Consider the following 27521-nt stretch of genomic DNA (forward strand, 5'->3'; position numbering starts at 1 on the left):
CAGTGCAATTCTATGTGTATATGTGTGTATATGGAAAACACGTAAGGAATACACTTATTTAAGTGCATTCATATTTGTATATATAGCTTTGCAAAAGCCATTAGCTATGCTAGAAAATCTAAGAATCCTGTCTACTGGTCTGCAAATGAAATCCTTAAAGGGTGGCATATAATATAAATCAAAACTCACTGTGAAAGGATTGAAGAATACTGATTGTCCATTCATCTGTTAATCTTCCTGTTTTTGTTATCTGGATACATTTGAGCTGATTTGAAGATTCTCTCGATTCAATCCAACAAATCATATCTTCATTGTAAATAAAATCCAGAGTATGAATTTCATTTCCATTGACTGAGCTCAGGGTTGCCATTTTACTTCCATTAAGATAGAAAACCTCAATTGTTTCAGAATTTGCAATTAACAGCAAAGGTGGCCAATCTGTAGGTTCTGGAATAAAACAGAAAGAGGAAAGTGAGTTCAGTAAAAGAATCACTTTTTAAGAAATAATTTGGCATTCCTTATTAAAAGTTATTCCTATATTTTTAATGCATCTTTACAATTTTAAAAATTGCTTGCCAAAATTATTTTTTAGTAACCTGTATATGCTTCAGTAACTATATCACTTCATTTCTTTAAGGACAACATAGTCCACTGAGCATTTGTATTCTTGATTTCCTTAGGCATAATGTGTTGTCTAAATATGAGGACAATGCTATTTGCTTTCACTGTTGGTAAATAAAGGAAATGCTGTGAGTTGTTTTTCTAGCAATGATGATGGATCTGGATTGACCTCTCCATACAGTGTTATAGACTTCCCTTGTGAGCAAGGGCACGCTTTTTTGAAGTGGATGTATGAGGTCAGAAATAGATTCTCTGGAGTGGAACATGCAAAGCTCACAGCCTCATACAAAGAGCACCTGTGACCTCAGGCTCATTGACTCCCTGACTGAACCCTGGAGCCAAACAATCACACATTTCCTTAGTGACTAGATATTGGTCACTGAACCAGTTCCTTTCACATTTCTTCTCTACAGTCAGGAAAATAAGATTCTCGAGGGAAAAGAAACTTGTTCACTACCACTTTTTGGAACAATGCATCTTTGCTTGTGCTAGGATTGGTGAGTTTTTGGTAAATACATACTAATTGACCAGAATCACAATACCTTTAACATATAAAATTAACGGTAAAAGTCCATGTAAAATTAGCGTTGAAAGGGTTTAGCTCTATAATCATATTCAGAGTAGCTTTTGTGCTAACTAGGGAATAGGGAAAATTTGGAAACCTCCAACTTCTCCTTTTTGCTGCCTTACATCTGTCGTGTCAACAAATCTCTTTGACTCTGACGTCAAACACATCAGTGACTCCTACTACCATCCTGCCCCAAGCTGCCATCACATCTCAACCAGATCATTACAACTGTCTTCCAACTGGTTTCTCTGTCTCCATCTATGCCCTCCTCTTCCTGAGTCTATGGTAACACAATAGCCAGTCATATTCTTAAAATGTTAAGGCAGATCAAGCAAGTCTTCTGCCCAGTTCCTCAAAGGGTTCTCATTTCAATCAGAGGGAGAGTCAAAGCCTTTAAAATGGTTTATAAAGCCCTACCTGATGTGTATTCTCATTACTCTTTGACCTCGTTTCCTTCATTTCCTTACTACCCCCACCCTTGTTTATCTTGTTCCACACATACTGGTCTTCATATTGTTCTGTGAACAAGCCAAGTAAGCTGACATCTCAGAGGCTCTTCCTTCTTCCTAGAATAATCATCATATTTCAGGATGGCTGACTTGACATGCTGACCTTCTTTTGGGTGTTATTTGGATGTCACCATTCTGGTAAGGACTTTTCTTACCACTTTATCTTGTAAAAAACTACAAGCCCCTACACTCTCGGTACACCTTCCCGAGTTTATTTTTCACTTATCACTACCATACATTGTATATATCTTATTTATTTCTCTGGTGTATTTTTCTACTTCTGCTAATGTTATCTCTAGCATCTATAAAAAGTCTGGAACCTATTAGTCATTCACTACAAATTTTCTGAATAAGTCCAAAGGACACATGGAACTCTTACACAGTAGAGTTTGTTAGAAACATTCTGTGAAACATTACAAAGTAATTACAAAGTAATTTGGATTTCTTAACCTATGGATGGAATCCAGAGAAATACTGTCTCTTCAGAAAATTTCATAAACATTATCAGATCATTCAAGACACTGATATTGAGCATTGTAATGGTAGGAGAAAAGCAAATGTACATACTATGGCTAATATAATTAAACATCTAACATTTTGAACACATTATTTAATGGTCTTCATCATTTCTTGGGGAAGTAGGAATATCAGGCTCCTTGTGTATATTTCAAATAGAAGAGCTCTCCAACGAAGATGATTTTGGGTCTTCCCTCACAGGCCTAAAATGTCAACTCTGAAATACATCCCAAGGCCTTCCATGAGTATTTGAATTTTTATTCCTAAGAAATTACTTCAATCAAGCCATAGGATTCTTCTCTGCTTTCAGAAAGGCATTAAATGTTTTTTTATCTTAAAACAATAAAACAAACAAAAGTAAACAACAATACAACTTCAGTGAGATTATAAACTAAATAGCCCAACAGTTTCTTCCCAGTGGAGAAGTGAACATGTCCCTGGACTGCTTGGTATAAACCAAAAAAAAGTAAGTCTCAAAAATACTAATATTATTTCCATAATAAAGAGTTTTCTTTTTCTGATTTCTTTAGAATCAGTAAAATTGTGAACTGTCTCTGCTTATGTAACCTTGTCAAGTGACTACATCTGAGCTTGGTTAGCCAGCTGGCTCCTCTCTCAATCTCGTAAAGCCATCTTGAATCATGTAATACTTGCCCTTGCCATTCCTTAATGTGGAAGTCTAAACTTGGCCTCTTTTCAACAGTACTAGCTCTGTTTGTTTTCCAGTTGACCTTGGCACTCCTGAAGCCTGTTGGATCATGGATGGATTTCTCAGGTTAGGAAGGGGTCTTAGACAGCTGTGTTATCAGGTTAACAAAGATATACTGACACTAATGTCAGTGCTTATGGTCTTCATTTGACAGCCAAAATGACCTTTACTGAAATCACCTCTCATTCAAAAATGAACCACTACTGCCAAGCTTATAAGAAGTCCAGATGTAGACAACAATTTCTAAACTGCCTACCAGTCCATAAATTTAAGTATGTCATAAACATTATTTGAAGAGAGGCTGGAATATGAAGGAACATTGAGTTTCTCTTGAGAAACTGAGATAAAAATAAATTAATGGTCAACACAGGCAATGCTTACTGGACACAACTAATCAACCTATTTGATTTTTGTAGCTGCTTTTTGAGTGAGTTAGTTGCTTACCTTAATGCAAAACGTATCAACCACTGATTTTAAAGCTTCAGGTCAACAGAAAGCCAATAAAGAGAAAGTCAGGTGCTTCATAAATTGACATGGTTTGATATAATAATGGTGACTTTAAAAATTCAAATGACATACTGGAGGAAGGATACTTCTAGTGTTAGTTGTGATGTGCTTTACTGAAGTAATACTCATGTGTCTCTGTTAATTATTATCTATGGTTTCCCACACAAGACAAATAAAACATAAGGCCTGATATGGGAGTGGAAGAAGCTACTGAAACACAAGAACCCACAAAAATCATCTGGGGCTAGGGATATAAATCTTTTTTTTTCCTACTTCATGATGAAAGGGGGCATAGGCCTGACAAAGGTTATCCGTCTCTACCTGCACTACACTGATCTCTAGTGGGCATTATTACTACATGCTTCCACATGCCAAGTGAAGATCATCATTAGCTTGGGTAATGATGATAAAAGACTGATAAAAATAAATGTGATGCTCATATCAGATGCCACACTTAGAGTCAGTGAACAGTTTCCTTGAAGGAACAGTTAGAAAACACATCAGATGACTTCAGTCAAACGGTTTCCTACATCAACACTTAATGAGAAGTAATAAATATTAACCTTACACATAGAAGAGATTGGAACACAAGAAAGCCCTCAGTCAATACTCTGGCATAGAGAATCAAGATTTAAGTTGAATAAACCTCTATGATAGGCTGTCAACTGATTCATGTTGGAGGAGGAAAACTGTCCTCATCCTCTTCACTCCCACCCATATATCAACAGCATAAAAAAGAGTATTTTCTCTCCCAAACAGTTATAGAGATGTGTATAATAAGAATGTGTTTTTTCTCCTATCATGTTATATTAACCAGTGTCATCATTTTAAAAACTGATTAGAAAACTGAGAATTAAAAAGAGAAGCTTGGGGCTTCCCTGGTGGCGCAGTGGTTGAGAGTCTTCCTGCCGATGCAGGGGACGCGGGTTCGTGCCCTGGTCCGGGAAGATCCCACATGCCGCGGAGCTGCTGGGCCTGTGAGCCATGGCTGCTGAGTCTGGCAGCAGGTGAGGCCACAGCAGTGAGAGGCCCGTGTACCGCAAAAAAAAAAAAAAAAAAAAGAGAAGCTTGGAAACATGAAATACCTCATTTGACTAGATTCATAAAAAAATCTCTTTAAATTCCAAGCCACTATAACCATATCCTTGCCAACATATCCTTCTCCTCTCATAGCCAAGAATATACTAAAAATGTTTTTATATACTTATAATAATATGATTTTGACATATAGTTGATGTTAAATAAATGTTTTCAGAGTGAATAAAACTAATTTTTACAGCTTCATTTAAACTCCCTATTCTTCCATTCAATTCTAAGAATATTAATTCAGCTAGTTGCATTTTAAGTAATTGGAATTGTGGATTCAGATAATTAAAAATAAATATAAGCCTAATAAATATTTATGTACATAATAAATGTATCTATATCACATATACACATAGAAAAATATGTATTATCTAGTTATACTGTGTTCTGATTTCCCCTAATTAATCCTGTAATTGTGAGCAATTATCTCCACTGAATGAAGTTAGGTATGTGCACCTCAATATCTGTTATTTCAAAGATGTGAAAAAAAAAAGAATGAGGTTCAACTGTTTAAAAGGTTAAATGATAATTTCCATGTAAAGTATATAAAATGAAGAGCCAGACTAAAGCACGGGAAAAGGGAAAATTGTTATCTGTACAGCCCAAAGGATTGGTTTTCAACCAATACAAACTTAAAATAACTTAAAGAAGAATTTAAACAATTTTATTTTTAGTTTATCATATACAAATGTATAAAGTCTTTAATAATAAGGAAAATATGATGAAGTTAGAAATGAGAAGAATGAGAAGAATGATAACAACTTGTAGCAAAAAATTATGCAAACCCTCATGGGAAGTGAAGTGCAACTATATGCAACAAAAATGAAGAGCAATCTGTATAAAGAGACTAAATTTAAAAAAACTTCTAAAATTATGCAATGAACAAAAAAAGTTGAATATGAAATACTAGGAGGAAATTATCTAGTTTAAAAAAGAGAAAAAAAAGCATTATTCAAATAATATAATCAATTATAGACCAAAGTCAACTAAACCAAACTGAAAATGTGGATAAAGTTAACCATATAAGTTAAAAAAAGACACAGGGCTGAAATATTTTCATTTCCCAAAAATATATGGCCAAATTTGTTTCTCCACTTTCCTCAACTATTTTGTCAATGGAAAAATCTCTTTACTGAACTGAATGATATTTAGAATAAGTACATGCTGTGCCAATATCAGAGGAAACTATTTTATCAGATTTTACAAAAGAAAAAGTAAAATATGAATTGAATGTGGAAACATTAAAATGCATTAAAAACAGTTTTCACCTAAGCAAGAAAATGTAATTACTACAACTATACTGTAATTTATCTTAGCACTACCTTTTATTGTCACAATGCATTTATACTAAACTCAATTGATTGGATGAAAATGCTTTATTGTATTTTTTATTTTATTTTTTAGAATTTATAGCTCTAAGGTATTCAACTAGTATCTGAAGGGGATCAGCAGGACAGTCTGTCTTCAAGAAAGATATAACTAACAGAAAAATTGATATACATATATATGTGTATATATATATATATATATATATATATATATATACATCTCTAAATATATATAAAAGTCTATATTTTTTAAGTCAGGTTTGGTACCTTTCATAAAACATGTATAGTAACATTGAGTTCCAAAGAATGTTTAGATATAACTTTCTGTGATTGAATGTTTGAGTCCCCAAAATTCATATGTTGAAATCCTAACCCCCAAAGATGACAGTATTGAGAGGTGACAGTTGGGAGATGCTTAGTTCCCAAAGTTGGAACCCTTATGAATAAGTCCCTTATAAAAGAGGCTCTAGAGAGATCCCTAGCACCTTCTGCCATGTGAAAATACAATATGTCTGCACCCCAGAAGACAGCCCTTACCAGACCATGCTGGCATTCTGATCTCAGACTTCCATCTTCTAGAGAAATAAATTTCTGTTATCTATAAGTTACCCAGTCTGTGGTATTTTGTTACAGCAGCACAAATGTACAAAAACATATCTGTTTAATAGAGTTAAAAGTTCCTTAATGATGATGACATTTGATTTCAGGTTTGCCTTGATGGAAGAACAGGAATTGGACATGCAGAGATTAAAAAAGAAAAAGTTGAAGAAGAAGAAGCAAAAAAGGAAGTCAGGTGAAACAAACAGCTTTGACAAAAGCACATATGTGGGAAAGACTAAGATGTGTTGGGAAGATACTAACCTCAGTTTTTCAGTTTCTGAGGGTACAGCATGCATTAGTGGTGAAAGTACTTCATCATGATAATGACAATAGTAAACTTTTTGAGCATATTTTAGGAGCTAGCTTCATCTTTATCAGTTTATTGTATACTCACAACATCTCTAAGAATTAGGTGCTAATATTGTCCATATTTTATAGGTAAGAAACCTAAGTTATTTAGAGTTTAAGTAACTTGCTTACGATCACAAAGCTACTAGGTAAAAAGAACTAGATTCAAACTCACATAGAGCTTGCAGTAGCTGAGAAAGCAGGTTGAGAAAACACTGCACAGGTCATTTAATGTCAAGATGATAAACTTATTTTTAACTTGGGGTGCAATGGAAAGTCAGTATAAATTTTAGAAAGAGCATAATGAGCAAAAATATCTTGAAGATCAACTGGGAAATGATACATAGAATAGGATATGTGTGAGTAGAATATAGTAGGATAGGTATATTTCCCTTTTAATTTCTGAAATTGTTGTTGCTTTTACTTTTAAAGTGGTATAATATAATTCAAATCAGATGGGAAGGTAGTATGTAAAAGTCTTGTTTATACACTGCCTTGGTGGTAGTATTCTGGAGTGAGTTTGGAAAGGAGTTAGATAAAAAGGAAAAGGTATTTCTGTTCTCCTTTAGATTGATGCAATACAGAAAGAAAGAATAACCATGTGTGCCAACATTTCTATTGGAAGCAGAGGCCAGTGGAGAAATGTAAGCCCCAGAGAATCCACAGAGGTTCAGGAACACATTAAATTTCACACATATAAATCGAGAAAGGTATTTATCTTTTTAATTATAAAGAAGGTAACCAAAGGTTATTAGTAAAAAACAAAACTTATATAGACACAGGTATTGAATATCTGGATTACTGAACAGGGAAATGCTATTTTAATTTCTCAGAAAATAGGCAGAAGAACCTAAAATGGGTGGTGTTGTGTTCCTACATAGAGATGGGGTGATGTAATAAAGTCGAAGTTTTAAACTGTAGTGACTGTTTTATGTAGATAATAAGGGGCATGGGGTCAAAAATTCTGTGGAAATTTGAGATTTGGGTGATAGGGAGGAACAGTCAAAAAAGCAGAGTCAGTTTAATGAGAAGATGATGAGTTTAGTGCTGGCATATTAGGTCAGTGTTGTCTTTTGTAATCTTGTCTTGGGCCTTGTGAAAACTCACTCAGGTAAACTACCAATCAACCTGAATTACAGACTTTAAAACAATGTAACCTTTTTGTTATTTGGATGTTAATAGTGAAATACCGCTACCTTCAATATGATGTATGAGAAGCAATGAAATATGTTGTTTCACAGGAATTAGGAACATTTTCTGAAAAACAATTAAAGCCAATAACATCGTGCCACACACACACACTAAAAGAGGTTCTCATTTTGCAAATCAGCAGCTCTCACAATTTTCCTGTTTCTTAAAGAGTCGATCCACCAGATCAAGGAAGTATGATATTTCCCCTACTAACTGGAAGGTCTTACTTGGCACATGGTAAGTGGTCAATAAATGAATGACACATGAAGGGCTGTTTGAATATGGATTTACCAATGTTTTTAAAGATATTTTACTGATTTTTTTTTATTAGTCTGTGCTTTACAACAAAGTGAATCAGTCATACATATACATCTGTTCCCACATCCCCTCCCTCCTGCGTCTCCCTCCCTCCCACTTTACTGATTTTTTAAGTTTAAGAATGATAGTGTATTTCAAAAAAAATAAAGAATGATAGTGTATTTCAATAAGTAAAATGACAAAAATAATGCATTGTGATCTTTAGTCAGGAAAATGAAATAAATTTAATTATACTGAATTTAATTAAGTATAAATTTAATTAAATTGAAGGGTTATTTTGGTAAATCTCAAAATCTCAGAGTATGATTCATTCAAATTTTAGGTTACTGAATTAATATTAAAATTAGCAGATAGTCCAGGGATGGTCAATTCACATTAGTTACTGAGAGGTGGCCTATGGCTACTTTTGAATCTCTTAATCACCTTTCTAATTGTGGCAAACAGAAAATTCTTTAGCTATAGAAGCACATTTTTCCCAATTCAGACATGTCCCTTTAATTTATAAATTGGTAATGACTGAATTTAATAAGTAATAGATATTGGCTCATTTAAAAATTGCTTTACACTTATACTAGGTACCTAGAATAGTCAAATTCACAGAGTCAGAAAGTACACTGGTAGATGCCACGGGCTGGGGGGTGTGGGGGTGCGGAGGGGGAATGGGGAGTTAGTGTGTAATGGGGACAGAGTTTCAGTTTAGAAAGGTGAAAAATTGGGGGGATGGATGATGGTGAGAGTTGCACAACAATGTGAATGTACTTAGTGTCACTGAACTGTACAGTTAAATATGGTTAAAATACTATGTTTTATATTATGTGACTTTTACTACAATAAAAAAAAACATTAAAAAAATTACTTTAAAAATATTTCCAGTTTGAAAGCATGGGTCCTTTAAAAAGCCACTTTTGTCTCCTAGAAAGAAAATACTGTCTCAGTGGTTGCATATTTATTTATACATTTAACAAAGATTTATTGAGCATGACTAGCTTCTGCCACGCATTCCTCTAGATGCTAGAGATACGGCAGTTAACGAAACTAATAAAATTTTTTGTTTTTGTAGAGCTTACATTTTAGTGGAGGAAAAAGTCAATAAGCAGGTAAACCAATACTACTTAATATTTTTTTGGCAGTGTTAAATTCTATGAAGAAAAGTAAAGCATTGGTAGGAACGTGGATGCAGGCTGTTCTTTAGAGAAAGTAGTACAATTCAGAACATATTTAAAAGTTTGAAACAAAGGGTTTGAGAGAAAGAATGGAGTCAAGGGAGACTCCAGTATTTTGGCTTGGACAATTGGGTGAATGGGGTCACATTAACCAAGATGGCCATCACTGGAGAAAACATTATTAGGGGAGAGAATCAAGAGCTTGGGACGCATCGAGTGATATTTCCATTAAATTTCCAAATGCAGATGGTAAGTTGGATCTCAATATTCAACTGAATCTGGTGTTCAACAAAGTGCTCAGGGCTGGTGGTAAAAACTGGCAAGTCTCAGTCTCTAGATGTTTAATAAAACCATGGAAGAGGATGTGTTTTTAAAGTCATGATACAGGATGAGAGCACTTAGGAAATCAATAAAAGAAGAGAAGATGTCCAAAGGACTGAACACTGAGTCATGCTGAAAATACTGACAAAATGAGGATTATGCAGCAAAATAAACTGAAGGGAAAAAAATATCCAGTAAGGTAAGAGGAGAACTCCAAGAATACACTCTTTAAAAGGGAAAGTATTCAAGGAGGAGACAGGATCAGTCATGTGCTAAGGACTGATAATTGAGTAATTAAGCAACTAGAGGTCACTGGTAACCTTGACAACAGAGGTTTAAGTAAGTGATAAGAAGGTAAGACCCACTGAAGGCGGAGGAGAAAATAGAGAAAGAGACAACACACTGAGTTTTTCTATAACGGGAAAAGAAAAATGGAGTGGTAGCTGGAGAGAAATACAGTTTTAAAGGAGGTTGTTTTGCAGCCTCTTTACTACATCCTTGTATACTGATGGAAATGATCCAGGAGAAAAGAATATCTTGATGATTCAAAGAATCAAGAAGACAACTGTCTGAGTCTACCTCTTGTACAGGTGAGAGAAGGTGATACTGATGCACAGAGGCTGGGATTGGCCTTAGATAGGAACAAAGTCAGTTTGTTCTTCAATTCAAATAAAAGAAGGATGAAGTGATTAGCTCTAGATTCAGATAGATTGGTAGATGTAGTTCAAGATGAGAAAGTTATCTTTTGACTGCTTCTATTTTCTCAGGGGAATATGAAACTAGACCATCATCTTAGAATAAGGAGGAAGGAGGTAGACATCTGAAAATTCATTATCTAGAGGTGGAAAAGGGAAAGGTCATTTAATCTATTTCACTGTTTTCTGACAGGGCTGCCAACGGATGCTAATAGATAACCTATATTTAAGATCACAATATTCTACTTTGCTATTAAAAAGAAACAGACTAGTTCTAAATACTCAATGGTGATTATATACCAAACTTTTAGCTACTTTACTAGATATATATCCCTTGTAATTTGATGGTATGTTGTTCTAAACCTCTAAAGTCTGTTAAGATATAATTTGTCTAATAACTTGGCAAGTATTATTTTTCATGGAAAGCAAAGATGGAGGCTGTGTGAGTCCTAGTGCAAAGAAGAAATGCTCACACACATTTAAAACTGCATTCAATACAATGGATTTTTTCTTCTCAGGACTAAAATGACGTTAAGCAGCTTGACTAGGGAGAATATGCAGAATATCTGTCATCAAAGTCAAGGGGAACTATGAACTCTGGGGGAAGAGTGCTCAAGAGACATTCTCTAACTGCTGTTATTATATCGTTGACTGCAACTGATACAGGGGATGCCTTGAAAATTCTCTGAAAAAAAAAATTTCTCCCTTATTAGAAAAAAAATTGTTTTTTTCTGTCAGGTTTTAAGCTTAGGTTTTCTGAGGATTTCAATAACACTATACTTACACTTTTCTCAAACAAAACAATAGAAAAATTATATATCCATGTGTGATCTTAAAATTAAACCACTTGTAATTTCTATGAATTTAAATGTGCCTAATTTCTTTTTGTTTTTCATTATATTTGTCCAATTTTAAGACAAAGAAAGGGAGTTAATTGTAGAACATGACATGATCTATTACATATTTTATATTGAGGATTTAAATATTAGTTCAATCAATAGCTATTCTATAAAAAATACAATGATAGAAATTTGTACTTATATATTGTGTCATTTGTGAAAACAAAGTTTACTGATTGTCAAATCTAGAGCCCATAAATGTCGCCACATAATTCTTAATATCCAAACAAAGACATCTGCAGCTAGATTGCAGCTAAGATGTTAAGTGGTAAGGAAAATGGAAGACATGCATTTTTTCTGTGTCTAATATTTTTTTAGACCATGGGTAAATCAAAGGTGTCATGACACATAAAACACATGACAGGTAAGACTGTTATCAATCTTGCAAATTTGTTGCTGGAAAAAAGATTTAAGATATCAAGAAAGGTGTTAGACTGTAAAACTGATGTCCTCCAGGAAATAAAAAATCAAAAACTTAAAAAAACTTTTTTTTAAACCAACAAAAACAGACATAGAATATTCATGAGGAGTTTTATACCTCAATACTGGCAAACTCATTAACAGTTGTGTGGGTAGAAAAAAAAGTGTGATGCTTAATTTGGGTAATGGAAATTCCATTAGAAATCCTTGCCCTGTCCTGTCATGGAATGTGAATTCCAACTGAGTAAAGGGCCAGAGAAGATATAGGGTAGAGGTACTCTAAAAAATAGAAAAATACTTTCAATGGCCAGGCCACGTTGTCAAAGGGAGTTGTGAAGCCCTAGTATTTGTACAGAATAGAGGCTTAGGATATACTGCCTGATTGCAGGTGGTGTCGCTTATTCTCCAGCTATATTTGCACAGCAAACACACACTCGGACTGCATGTCTGTCTGAGGGGGGACTGGTTGAGGGGGAACATTTATGGAGATTATGCAGAGATCCCCAGCCAATTTTGATGCCTCTACCACAGCAAGGGCAGCTTGAACCCTAAATAACATGATGAAACTGGCAAAAACAAAACAAACAAAAAAACCCCAAAAAACAACTATTACCCTTTGAATCTCTTCCAGCCTTTTGACTTTCTTTTTTTTTTTTGACCCTCAATATCCCAATACCCTTATTCTGCTTCCTGAATGTTTAGGAAATTGCTTACAGCATCCAACAAGCATTTACCCAGCACATACTCTGTTCCAGACACTGAGCTACTTCTCTGTCACTTACCACTTACCATAGTGTACATCATTTCCACTATGCATATGTGACTGAGTAAAAAATGACAAATCTGGATTTCTATGCTGGTGCTGGTCTACTAGGCTTGCTCCTAGCTCAGAGCTTCTCATACACCATCATGTCATCAAGTGTCATTCACAGTTATGCCTCAATGAAATGAAAAACTGTGCAGGAACTAGACCTTTGGACTATCTAAAAATAGTAAAAACTCTAAATAGTGAATCTTCACATTGTCAAGACATGATCACATATCATTCTGTGGGAAGCCATTCTTAGCCAGATGGTAGACTGAAACAGGTCTGATCCATAGTTTCTTAAGTTATCAAGGTCACTAAGACTTAATATGTTACTTTTCCTATGAACACTTAAATTTTAATATGGAGTGTTTCTTTTAAAAAGAAAAAAAAAAGGCAATTATACTTTAATAACTGAATTCCAAGTATCACAAGTGGCTGATTAGTATGATACTCTGAGCAGGGGCTCTTCCCTTTTTTTTTTTTTTTTTTTTTTTGCGGTACGCGGGCCTCTCACTGTTGTGGCCTCTCCCGTTGCAGAGCACAGGCTCCGGATGCGCAGGCTCAGTGGCCATGGCTCAAGGGCCCAGTTGCTCCGCGTCTTCCCGGACCAGGGCACGAACCCGTGTCCCCTGCATCGGCAGGTGGACTCTCAACCACTGCGCCACCAGGGAAGCCCTTCCCTTTCTTTTTTTTTCTGTTTTTTTTTTTTAATTCCCAGGGTTGTCCCTTTTTATACAAGTACCAGCTTATTCTATTCTCCCCATGAGCAGAGCCAGCCTTGACAGAAAACCATGGATGATTCCTCCAACCTTCCAAAAGGAATTTTAAACTATTTATTAGTGGATGACAATAGAGATTAGAAGTAGGGGCCATAAGAAGTTATATTTTGTTTTATTTCTCTCTCTCTCTTTTTCTTTCTTTCCTTCTTTCTTTCTTTAAATTGCAGCAAAGAAAGTGAGTATTATGAAAACACTCTCTAACACTGTTTGGAGGTGTGTTTATATGGATTACACAGGGATTATAATTTATATTTCTTACAACTAAGAGTTCCATCACCTAAAAAATCTCCCCTTACCCTCACCCAAATCTGTGAACAGCAAAGCATAAGCTGTAATAGAATCTCAAAGTTATTTAATGGACTCTCTTCTCTCATTACTCTGGTTGCTCCGTGGCAAAAAGGTGTACTCTTTCTCACATGGTACCATTTAATGTGGTGACTCAACAATGATGAGCATAGAATTATTTAGTGCTCTTTATTTTGCTACTGCTTTGATTAAATCAACAGAGGCCTATAGGTTCCATAGAACTGAATGCTGGAGTAAATGCCTGTCTTAAGCAAGTGGTTGGGACACTGAAAAGTATAGTCCAAGGAGCCTGAATATATCAGTTCATTCAAAACTGCCAACAGTTCATAAATTAAACACCCTTAGTTATTATTTTCACTCTCACAGGCTCTGCATGAGCCCACTGTCAATCCTGGGTGCCCACATTTAACACATACTTCTATAACAAAATCAGTCTAAATCAGTTAAAAGAAAGTAAGCTAAATTAAAAAACAAACAAAAAAACTTTTCATTTTCAGATTTGATGTCATTATTAGAACTCTAATTTTGAAAAATGTAAAAATATACAGGATGCTTTACTGGATACCTATAGATGCTTGACAGTTACTTTTTTTTTTTTTTTTTTTTTTTTTTTGCAGTATGCAGGCCTCTCACTGTTGTGGCCTCTCCCGTTGCGGAGCACGGGCTCCGGACGCGCGGGCTCAGCGGCCATGGCTCACGGGCCCAGCCGCTCTGCGGCATGTGGGATCTTCCCGGACTGGGGCACGAACCCGTGTCCCCTGCATCGGCAGGCGGACTCTCAACCACTGCCCCACCAAGGAAGCCCGACAGTTACTTTAAAGCATCTTTTTTCAAATGACAGGTCCTAACATTTAATTCAAAAATGACTAGTTTTTAACGTGTGTCCCATTCCAAAGTTATGAACAATCCATCATGACATTCACATTCTAGCACGCTTCCTACTACATAGTAATATCAAGTATGCATAAAGTTATGATCTTTTTTTACATATACTGAGAGTTCTGTAGATTTTCTTCCATTTGGAAATCACCTATTTTGATGTCACATGGATAGGACTAGATTACCTTTGAAATTTTCCCAACTTTGAAACACTTGATTCTATATTTCAGTAGTCAGGGGAAAATCTTACTAAGTGTAGAAAAGAAAAGAATTTGTCTGTACTACATGAATTATCTAGAATGAAAAGGCCTCCTGCCTAACATTAATCTCTTCTCCTAACTGCCACAGGGCCTAAAATCCCCTCCCCCTACTAGAGGTATTTCTTAAAGGTGCTCTTAGGGCTTATGAATTTTACTTGGATTTGGTCATTTTACTACAAAAGAGGGATAATCAATTAACTTAAATTCATTTTCCTATTTACTATCAATTGTCACATTGAAAATAAGATCCCACAGGCAAGCTTTGGGGTGACTAGTTGGGGAGCGACCATGATATTATTATTATTATTTTTTTTTTTTTTTGCGGTACGCGGGCCTCTCACTGTTGTGGCCTCTCCCGTTGCAGAGCACAGGCTCCAGATGCGCAGGCTCAGCAGCCATGGCTTACGGGCCTAGCTGCTCCGCGGCATGTGGGATCTTCCCGGATCGGGGCACGAACCCGTGTCCCCTGCATCAGCAGGCGGACTGTCAACCACTGCGCCACCAGGGAAGCCCCCTGATATTATTTTGTGCTGAACTAGTTCATCACCTTAGAAGCAGCTTCCCAGCCAACTGACTCTGCCACCCTCTTCCTTCACATAAAAGTCTACCTTTCCTAGGAACTTTTATTTTCCCATCTATTATCTAGTAAGGCTTTTGCAGAACTTTCCTCTCTTGTGCAGTTATAGCTGTCCGCTGTATCCTCTGGGTCTGATATATTTATGTTGCATTTTCTGTCTAAAGTCTAGGGATCTTTTACAAACATCTACTGTTTGGGGTCAGCCCATTCTAACCTTTCCCTAATTTCACACAATCCCAGCTTCTGGAATCCCTTGAACTCTGGCTTTACTTGGAGGGAAAGTCAGGTTCCAGAATCCAGTAGGGTAAAATTTTAAAGAAGAAAAAAAGAGGTGCTAATCTAAGCAGCAGGTAATGGAAAAGAGGAAAGTCAAAGCCTGAAGACAAACGGGGTTTACTTTATAACTTTTTCCTAGCACCTTTCAGTCACAGCAATACCATAGTAAATAAAATTGCCACAGAAAAATTTAAAGCTGATGTATTAAATGGAATTTGAATACATTTAATCTAATGGAAGCAAAAAAATCCTCCTGTACATTTGTTACAAATATGAGAAAACTAAAGCAAAACTGATTGTTTTTCCTTTGAATTATACAAATGCATTGCTCAAATATCCATGTGACCTTTAGAACTAGTCAGTATATGTTATAGACTTGTACTCATTTACTATATTACTCATTTTCCTAAAACTACAAACCACAGGAATGTTCCCATGAAAACTGTGCATTGTTCTAACTATGTACGCCAATATTGTCATCAAGCCAACCACTAGAGGTGAAGGCATTTACGTATGTATTCCATTATCAATGCTAGAGTCATCAAATCATGTACCATCCCTCTTTGACTACATTCAAAGATGCAGCACTATATCATGTACATCCCTCTTTGACTACATTCTGTTTTTGTCAGAAACCTTTCTGTGTAGAAAGAGAGGAAGTGCTTCTTTTATAGGGTTTATTACATTACACTCTCCCTGTGTATTCACAGCAATATTGTGTGGATCAATAGAAGACACTGCAAAGAAAAAAGCCTCCCACTTCTTTAGTCCATTGATATATTAAATCAGAACTCTCAGTGGTGGAAAAAAAGAGGAACAGATAACTTGACCTAATTTTTCTAGAGGATTGCCCCTGAAAAATAAATAGGGCTTCATAAACCAAGTCAGCAATTGAAAAAAATAAACTAAGAAGTAAAAGAGTTCCTTTCTTGGTAATTTTCTATACAAATATGTTTTGTAAATAATTAAACATACTATCTCAGAGAAATAATTGAAATTATAACATGAGGTTACGATGTAAAGGGAAACAGCAGCAGCTTGCAGAGCAAATCCAATGCTTTGCTCAATTTGGTTTCAGGAAAGAGAATCCCATCCCATGCCTAATTTTCCAATTGCTAATAAAAGGGAGTAGGGGATAGTCATTAATTTATCAAAACTTCATAATTTGAAAATGCAGGAAATGAAACCAGATTTGGAGGAAGTGAGAAGATGCCAGATGGAATACCATGTATAATATCTTCCTATATTATTCCCAAGCTAATTCAATTCACATACACACACACACACACACACATAAAAACAACAAAAAATTAGTGTTATCCTATCATTACCAGCACCTCAAGGCTATTTCATTAGCAAATCAACAATATTTACTGAGGGTGTACTAAGACTGAACACTATGTAGAAACAGTAGGCTTTATTTGCAGTTAAGAGTAAAGGGGGGCCTCCCTGGTGGCGCAGTGGTTGAGAGTCCGCCTGCTGATGCAGGGGATACGGGTTCGTGCCCCGGTCTGGGGGGATCCCATATGCCGCGGAGCGGCTGGGCCCGTGAGCCATGGCCGCTGAGCCTGCGCGTCCGGGGCCTGTGCTCCGCAGCGGGAGAGGCCACAACAGTGAGAGGCCCGCGTACCGCGAAAAAAAAAAAAAAAAAAAAAAAAAAAAAAAAAAAAAAAAGAGTAAAGGGAAGGCAGTTTTGAAACATGAACTTCAAATACTTAAGAGTAGAACAATCATTATAGTAATCTTAATTAGAAAGAAAAATCAATTCATTGTTTTTCCTTCCTTCCTTCATTCCTCCCTCCCTCCCTCCTTCCTTACCTCAATCTCTCCCTTCCTTCCACAAATATTCACTGAGTACCTATATGTTCCAGGCAATGGTCAGAACTGATTATATAACAGCAAACAAAACTGACAAGTTCTGTACTTTCATAATGCTTATATTATTCTGGGTAAATCTGATGATAAACAAATACATAAGTATGTTCATTTCAAATGGTAGTGCTATAAAGAAAACTAAAAAAACATGTAGTGATAGAATAGGTATGAATAATAAGTATAGCTGGGAAATAAGATTGTGATGGACAGAGTACACACCCTTAAATAGAATGGTCAGAGAAGGTCATTCTGAATGTTGACATTCTAGCCAAGACTTGAATGATAAGAATGTGACTATCATAGGGAAAAGCATTACAGGCAGATCAAACAGCAAGTGAAAAGACCTCAAGAGCAAAGTGGCTGAAGGACAAGGAAACCAGTATGGCTGGGGTGTGATAAAAGGAGAAGTAGTAGGAGATGAGATGGAAAGGTAAATGGTACTAGTCCATTAGCCCTCAGAGGCCCTGTGAGAAGTTTGGGTTTTATTCTCAACATGAGGGAAAACTATTGGGAGATTTTAAGCAAAATAACAACATGGTTTGGTTTATATTTTAGCAGATAACTTTAACTATTACGTGAAATATGAATTTTAGAGGGAAAGCAGAGGCTCACAGAAACCAGTGAGAAATCTATTATACAGTCCAGGAGAGAGATGGGTAATTCAAATCAATTAATCCATTTCTTTTGAACAGGTTTTTGTTCATTAGAGACTTCCTGTAATGGGAGGAGTTTTGTAGTGATCAGTGACAACTAAAAGAACTTCTCTGGCTTTCTAAGTATGGATCATTTCCTTAAAATGAAGAAAAAATCTATTTCTTCAAAGTCCATATTGCTCTACTATATACATTTCTAATGGAAAAAACTGCAAATAGGAAATAAATTCTGGAAGGACCAAAAATTAGATAACTTACCATTTTTGGCTTTGCAAGATCTGTTGTCTGGCTGCATTATGTAGCCCTCCACACAACTACAAGCATAGGATCCATACGTATTTATGCAGGTCTGGCTGCATGTACCATAAACAGCACATTCATCTTGATCTAAAAGGTAAATTAACATCATTTCTAAGCAGATTTATTGTTGGGCATTTTTTTTTCTCCCTGAAGAAAACATTTTTTCCAAACTTTGGAAATAGGCTATTTAAAAAAAAAAAAAAAGCAAGAAAGAACCAACTCCAATACATCTTTTTAAAACCACACTAACTGAACATAAAATTCAGTGTCGTTTAAATAGTTACAGAGATACAAGATCAAGCTTAACACCAAATCTTTTACTTTAAAAGATAATTTATTTGCATTTTTGATGTATAGGCTAAAAGTCCTTGGATATTTGTGCAAAGGTATAAAATGCACTCCAATGAATATTTGCTGAAGAGTTCTAGTGTTTACGACACTGGCTTTTTCAGGATTTTGACAAAGAATTAGTCTGGAAACACGATTTTCAATGAACAGATTAAATAAAAGTTCTGAGCTAAGCAATGTAAACCACCCTCACTAAATCAAAAGGAGGAAACTATTAAGTACTTGTTGTAAACAGAAATTTTATCTTAATTAATTTTTATTTTAATATCTATGGCCCTCCTCCTATTTTTTCCCTACTTCCACTCGCAATGCTCTTTTCCTCCAGCACCTTGTTCAAATCTCTGTAAGCAGCAGGTACTTAATGATTCTTAACCAACTGGGGAAATTAAAAAAAAAAAAACAAAACTCTGCCAGCTAATAATTTAGACAAATGTGTATTCAGTCTGTCCTGTGCACCAAGCACTATACTAATCCCTGAAGAAACCAAAATTTATAAAACATGATTTCAACCTCTAGGTGAAACAAGCCTAGTGATATAGAATTTCATTTCTATGCATTTCCTTATAATAGAGTCATACTCTATTTATAATAGAAACACAGAGAAGTAAATGAACCTGCTTGGACTTGAAGGGAAAATGTGAAGGCTGCATATTGAGCTGAGTTTAAAGGATGATTTAGATTTCCTCAGACTAAATAAAAATGGATTAGATGGAAAGAGGTGTTCCAGTTAAACAAAACAGCATGTGAAAAGCCATTGGGATGACACAGTAGGGATTTCAATGAAGTATAAGGAGTCAGGTGGAGTAAGGGTGTATAAGAGGAAATGGTAAGAGATGATATTGGGAAAATCATTTTGGGTGGGATAATGAAGTTATTTGTATGCTAAACTAAAGTGCTGTACATTATACATAGGCACTGGGAAAGCATTAATTAGATGAGCTTTATGATCAACTTTGTATTTTAAAAATAAACAAAGTCATGAAAAATGGATTGGTGAATATAGAGAAGAGAACCTGGAAAATTAGCTATGTGCTAATTTCACACAAGAAATTGTATTTTGAAGTCATAATATTTTGAACAATGACAGTAGCAGTGGGAATGGAGAAGAGGGAATGGACTCAAATGTTTAAGAAATAGAAAGATAACATGAAGTTTGACTGGATGTGATAGAAGTGAATGGTGGTCTAATTTTATAAGAAGTGTAGATTACAGTGGAGGTATCATGGGAGGAAAAAATGAGTTTGATTTGGATGTGTTAAATTTGAGGTATTGTAGAGCATCCTTGAGTAAACATTTAATAAGTAGTTGGAAATATGGAACCAATAATATAAGGTGAGATCGGTCTTGGAGTATTTGAGAGTCAATAGTATATGGATAATAGATTAAAAAAAGAGGAGAGGGTTAGATCCCATAGAGAGAAAGGGAAAGTCGGGAAAGCTTAGCTACAGAAAAATACTTTAGGATACCAATATGAAAAAGGCAGGCAAGAGAGAGGAGTCCATGAGCCTCCTTTGAAGGATGTTAAGGGGATTAAACTGCTTGGGTATAATAAGAATATATATTTGGTCTTATCCTCTGTTTCTGACAGAGTTCAGTTACCTTGTAATTTTCTGAGCTATAGGAGTATCTTTTGTTATTTCTAACGAGCCCTGTGAAATACACTAGAGTCTATGCTAATGAGGTGACTCAGGGTGGGGCTACTAGATATTCTCAGAATGGGACTGGTCTCCAAAAAGATCAAACAGGTGACTTAGAGGGTCGGAACTCTCAACCCCATCCTCTGACCCCCCAAGCTAAGAAAGGAGTTGACTAAGGAAAAGCAAAAGATGGCTGAGTAGCCAACCATTTAAATTGGGAAACTATGCATTTGTATGACATTTATTTGCATTTCTCTCAGATGTTTTTTAGCTTCATGTAATAGCCTGCATTTATAGACAGCTCGTTTGAAGTAAGTAGCTTTGGGGATAGGAAGAATAGTATTTGGAGTGAAGTCCACAGTGATAATGTGAAATTAAATCTTGAATTTGATAAAGGTCATCCCCTAGTGGCAGAAATGATGATTCTTATCTATAATATTTTCACCAATTTTTTTCAACTTTACTATTATTGGTTCCTATTTTAGTTTTTCTGATATGTGATTATGCTATACAGGAAAGCAATATGAATAATGATTTCTTTTGTTCTTTCTCCTCAGTCAGAATGCCCTGTTCTGACATTGATGTAACTCCACAAAATTGGTTGCAAAGAAACAGGCATGTCATCACTTGTAGCACCATCTTCTTTCTTCCTTTAAGGACAGAGAATATCCTGGAAATGCCTTCAGGAAAGCGTGAATGATGCTCTGACCTGGCCATCCAGGAGTGCAGAGAAAGTAAAAAAATTTCCTCTTCTATTGGTGAACTTCCATAAAAATTGCTGTGTATTTCCTTACTAATGTTCAACAAAAGAAAGTGATTATGATGATTTTTACAGATTTAAAAGAGAGATTCAGGAGAAAGAGATTCATGTAAAAGGAGTTGAAAATCCTGACACCTATAGGAGTGAGGTATGGCAAAAGAGTGAGAAGGATACAGGTAAGTATATTGGCCTACCTTGTGTGAATGGCAGGTGTTGTCTTGAACTTGAAATTGTGTGCATGTACAGAGGTACTATTTATGTCTGGCAGACTTTGTGATTGTAAGGGGTCTAGTGTTGACAAATCTGAGTTTTTTCATAAAGTCTGAACTTCTGTGTGCAACCTTCTGATTTTCAAATGTTGGTTTAAGAATAATGTCAGTCAAATAAAATATACCAGTTTGGTCCCCCTATAGTAAGATTATGCAGCCTTTGGGTCTGATAAACATTTAATAATACATGTTTTTATAATATTTGTATTATGCAGAAAATGAAAAAAACACAAACTGAAAATTTAAGCCCAATGTATTTTATAAACCAATGAGCCTCTCTAGGATAAGAATAAGTGGGCTCTGGAGATCTGTGTTTTAGTCCCAAGTCTTTTACTAAAAAGATGTGCAGACTTAACTAAGTCACTTAATTTTTCAGGGTCTCACTTTTCTCACTTTTGTCATGAGGATTTTAAAAAATATTCTCTGATGATTTTTTTCAACTTTAAGATTCTATTTTTAAGATAAAAGTTATAACATTAAAGCAAAGGGCTAAAGTAATCAGCAAAGTACCAATTTCTTTGGAAAATATTCTGTTTATTAGTGGTACTTGTAACACAGATATTCCTCAATTTTTTTTTTTTTTTTTTTTTTTTTTTGCGGTAGGCGGGCCTCTCACTGTTGTGGCCTCTCCCCTTGCGGAGCACAGGCTCCGGAGCACAGGCTCAGTGGCCATGGCTCACGGGCCCAGCCGCTCCACGGCATGTGGGATCTTCCCAGACCGGGGCACGAACCCGTGTCCCCTGCATCGGCAGGCGGACTCTCAACCACTGCGCCACCAGGGAAGCCCTGATATTCCTCAATTTTATACATAGATTCTATATTCAATGTTTCTATATATAGATTCTAAATACCATATAAAATAATGTATTGTTTATATTGTGGATATATCATATATATATATATATATATATATACACACACAAACATATAACATTATGTATATGTATATATATTTGGATTCAACATAATGAAGAAGTAACCTAAAATAGTTCAGTATGGCAGAGTAGAGTCATTTTGGAAAGTAAACTTTTGGTGTAGAACGTTCACAAAAACAAAAATTAGGACATTAAAAAATAAGTATTTTATATTCATCATTATTGCATTGGTCAAGTATCAATCACCAGAATTACCAATGCAAAAGTTGTAAAGAACATTACATGACTATTAATAACTTAACTTAGTAGATAAAAAATGTCTACTACACTGCAGCTATATAACAGACATAAAATATTTAGGAGGTTAAAATAATTAAATACAAAGTTTTAGTGACTGACCAAAACACATCCCATTGTTGACATGTCTCATGTCTGTCATTACTGCAATATGAATTGAAAATTGATTTGTAACCATATGATATCAGTTATATGTGGAATCTAAAATATGGCACAAATGAACCTACCTACAAAACAGAAACAGACTCATAGACACAGAGAACAGAATTGTGGTTGCCAAGGGGGAGGAAGGGATGCAGAGGGATGGACTGGGAGTTTGGGCTTGGTAGATGCAAACTATTACATTTAGTATGGATAAACAACAAGGTCCTACTGTACAGCACAGGGAACTATATCCAATCTCCTGGGATAAACCATCATGGAAAAGAATATATAAATCAATGTTTGTATGTGTATAACTGAGTCACTTTGCTGTACAGCAGAGACTGGCACAGCATTATTAATCAACTACACTTCAATCAAAAAAGGAAAGAAAACTGATTTGTATAAATGCTTATCTAATGTTTATATATGTGGTTTTTGGGGGAGAGCCAACTTTTAACTCTCAAGAGACAAAAAATAAAGTGAATATAAACACTGTGTGGAACACATGGTAGGTGCTTGAAGATATTTTATTAAATTTCTGTTAATTAAGCCTCTGTTAAAATAAAATTGAGAATTACATGTCATAATTACCTTTACAGCTTCTTCCATCTTCTTTTATTTCAAATCCATCTTCACAGTAACACATTGTACTATTTCTGACCACGGCACATTTATACTGACAATTCAACTGCTGGCAATTGGGCAACCGTTCTGTAGAAGAAAAGCAAAGATATTATGTCTATATAACTGTGCACACACGTATACTATTTAAATTTAAACGTTAATATTTACTCAGTGCATAACCATAATAAAACAGCTTTAATTGGTTTCTTAGAAAGTTTCCATGATTGGTTGACAGAACAAAACAATATTCCCTCTAAAATATGTTGGCTTGCATTTGTTTGAAGTATTATTAATAAAAATTTCAGATCAATCTGTTCAGTCTTTTACTTTTTCCCTTATTATGTACATTCAAAGGCACAAATCCTTTCAAATTCTGGTGAATTATTTCAAGAGGGAAAATGTCAACTCAGTGGTTGATTTCACCATTTATGCCTTTCTTATCTGACATATCCATTGATATTCTATCTTTTGAGGGCTTGTTTTGACTTACTAATCCATGTATAACCTCTGAAGCAGGTGGCAAAATATTAGACAACTACTGGACATAATATATTTCATAATATCTAAACCCTTTCAGAACAAATACATCAGTGAAGCCAAAGTTAGCAAAACCTTAGAGCAAATTAGGATTCAGTATGATAAATGCATGAAACACAGATGAAGTGACAGAGGCATATTCATTTCACAAATAATTTCTAACAGGAATAAGATTTGCTAAACAAGAAAAATTACGGATGGAATGTATGACTGATTGTGGTGTCTGAAAATAGGGATATTAATGGGTCGTGACAATTTCTTTTTTTCCCCTGGGGAGAAAAATAAGGGTTTTAAAGATCAAGGTTAAATGATTCAAAATAAATTGATATTTGCCACAAGTTTAGCTGGTACTTCAGAAATATTTTAAATTTTAATAAAAATATATGAAAGTCCAGTGTGGAAAAGGACAGATAGAATACTCCAAACAGAAAATTTGGTATTTTACTAAAAAATTAATTATCTCTAGTATTTTCTTAGCCCAATTGCTTTTCAACTCTTTCATGAAACTATCAATATTTTATGTATCTTCTCTTCTTAAAACTTTAAATCTCTTTCATAATGGTCACCCACATATGATGATCTTGCTTTCTACTTCCCTGAGAAAACTGAAGCTATTGAAAGAAATTTTCCACAGATTTATGCTTCACATTTTAACCACCTCTGCCTATTCTTGTTTTTCTTGCTTTTCAAACTTTGTTTAACTCATAATTAAAGCTCCAACCGCAACCCCTGTGCACAAACCCCATCCCCTTTCACCTACTCAAGGATATCACTTCAGTTTTTCTCTACTTCCTCTCATAATCATCTTTAAAAAATTATATTAGATCAAACTAAAGCCTCCATCCCTTTTTGTCAATTAAGTTTCACGGGAACACAGTCAATGGCCATTTGTTTACATATTGCCTATGGCTGTTTTTACACTACAAACACAACCCAACTAGTTGCCTTAGTTGACTAGTTGGCCCCCCAAACCTAAAATATCTACTATAGCCCTTTACAGAATGTTTTCTGACTCTTGTACTACTTTTCCCCACATTAAAATAAAAAAACCCTTGATCTCACGTCCTGTATGAGTCACCATTGCCCAATATCTTTGTTCCTCTTTATAACAACATTTACAAAATAATCCATACTCACTGTCTCTTTCTTCCTCTCTGTTTCTATCTTAAGCCCACTCAATAAAGGTTTTATCTCCATTGCTCCAGAAACTGCTCAGATACAGGTTTCCAATGACCTTGATGTCGATAAGTGTGATGGCCTTTTCTCAGTCCTCACTTTACTTGACCTATCAGCAGCACTTGACACTGTTAACTAGTTTTCCCTGATGTATATTCATCACTTTGCTTCCAGGGCTCAGGACTTCTGGTTTTCCTATTTCACAGCCTCCTTTGTACAGTTCCACATTTTCTTGTCAACCTCTTAAGGCTGAAGTGTCCCAGGATAAAAATATGGTCTTTTTCTCTTGCCTATCAATATGCTACTAGTAAACTCAGCAGTTATCATAGCTTCCCCTCTAACTGGAACCTAACTGCAGTTCCATAAGATGAAAGCTAGGTGTGTCCTGTTCAACTTCTAATTTCCACTGTTCTATTACAACTGACACTTTATATTAAATTTATTTCTCTTTGAGATACCTGGAACAATTTCTGCTTCCTTGATATAAATTAAGCCAATATACAAATCAACACATCTGATTTGTAGGTTTGGAATTGGGGTCAATGCCAATTATATGCTGATATAAATATTAACATTTATATAATGTGCAAAGACCAGTCATTTGGTCTGTACAAATACATTATTAATAAAAATATAGAATAAATGGATCTTTAGAAATTATAACATTTTTGTTTCATATGGTAGTTATTTACATTTTGGTTTCCCCCACCAGTATCTACAGCTATAAATTATAAACCTAAATATATATATATATATATATATATGTAGATACATGCATATATATCAAGTTTTTAAAATGTGCAATTTCTTTGAAACCCCATACCAGTCAAAAATGTAGATATTATTGTAATTTATAGTATTCAGATGAGGAAACTTATGGTTGATAACTAATTTAAGATTATATGGTAAATATACAATGGAGATGGTATTCAAAACTTCAAATCAAGGTCAGGCTGACTACAAACAAAGCCTATGTTTTCAAAAATGCCTCTAATTCCCACTGTACAATCTGGTGATGGTTGAAACCATGGTGTATTTTTTTTTATTTGCTTTGTCATTCTAAGCTTAGTAGTGTGCTGTAGATACAAGAATTGTTTTTTTATAATTTTTATACGATGAATGAACTAATAAATCAGTAAAATAGCTTAATACTAGGATGATGATTAACACTCTCAGGTGTCATTTCTAGTCCATTAAATTAAACGAGGTCCTAAAGATAGTTCATTTACATCTTTAAGTTAGGTCATTGAGTTGTCAAATCTTGTTTGATTATGGTGGAATCAGTCCAAAATTGCCTTTACTCTATATGCTTCTTTTAGTTCAACACTGATTGAGCACCTAGTCAATGCTAAAGACTCTGCTGGGCTTCCACAGATGCAAAATTGCTTTAGACAAATTAATGAATTACATGAGTGTGGAAGCGAGTGGGGTTAGATAAGAAGCGCAACAATGTAAACAACAGCTATAATTCATAGCAGAACAACACATATACTAAATAAAAATACATGTGACATTAGCTGGAAAGAGAATAATTCACCTAGAGACTAGAAATAGAGGTAGGTATCTGGAAAAAAGGTTGTTAAAGAAGTTAAATTTAAACTAAAATTTAAAAGATGAGCTCAGTAGACAAAATTTATGAGCATGCATTCCAGATAAAGTAGACAATATGAGAAAATAAATTTTTAAACAATGACAGCATGTAAGAGATAAAGACAATGGTAAATAACCCTGTGTGGCTAAAACACAGTGCTTGATGTGGTAGGAAATGGGACTGGAATTATTATTTGGGGCCAGACAGAAGTAGATTAATTCTTACATTAAGTAGAATTTTCTGTTTCAATAATGGGAATCATTGCTAGTTAAGGAGGACAGAAGTGATATACTCTGACTTGTATTGTTTGAAAATGCCTAATAACAAGGAGAAAGATGAGTAAAAGACAGTAAAGAAAGAAAAGCTATCTAAAAGGCTAGAAATTAGGACTATGAATATTTAGATGAGTGGATGGCCAAAAACTTGGTGAAAGCATAGTAACACTGAGTTAACAGTACCAATAAAATGAATTAAGAATAACAGAAGGACTGGAGGTTTAGGGGGAAATACTAAGTTTGCTTTTGACGGTTTAAAATGTTGACAAGAAAATGGCTAGGAGGGAGTTGAGAATTTAAGTCTATCTAAGAAAAAAGTCTGGACTAGAGGTGGAGATTTGGAAGTCAAAAACATATAATTGGTAATTGAAGTCAAAAGAGAAAATAATCATCCCTTAAAAAAGAATATTTATGATATAAATCAAACCTAGAGAACTTCTACTTGTGAAAGGTAAGCAGAAGAAAAGATGTTAATA

At 35.1% G+C, this 27521-nt stretch overlaps 1 protein-coding gene across 1 annotated transcript in view; it reads right to left on the reverse strand.

The window, feature by feature from the left end:
• Positions 1-27521, reverse strand: part of LRP1B (LDL receptor related protein 1B) — a gene marked incomplete at both ends in the record, with an annotated part of 1860945 nt that overhangs the window by 974486 nt on the left and 858938 nt on the right. Inside the window, 3 exons of the mRNA XM_079710778.1 lie at positions 190-447; positions 18471-18599; positions 23434-23553. Coding sequence (XP_079566904.1) covers positions 190-447; positions 18471-18599; positions 23434-23553 — 507 coding nt within the window. The remainder of the gene's footprint in view (positions 1-189; positions 448-18470; positions 18600-23433; positions 23554-27521) is intronic.

This window comes from Hyperoodon ampullatus (assembly GCF_949752795.1).
Source record: "Hyperoodon ampullatus genome assembly, chromosome: 8".
In the NCBI taxonomy this organism is placed as follows: Eukaryota; Metazoa; Chordata; class Mammalia; order Artiodactyla; family Ziphiidae; genus Hyperoodon; species Hyperoodon ampullatus.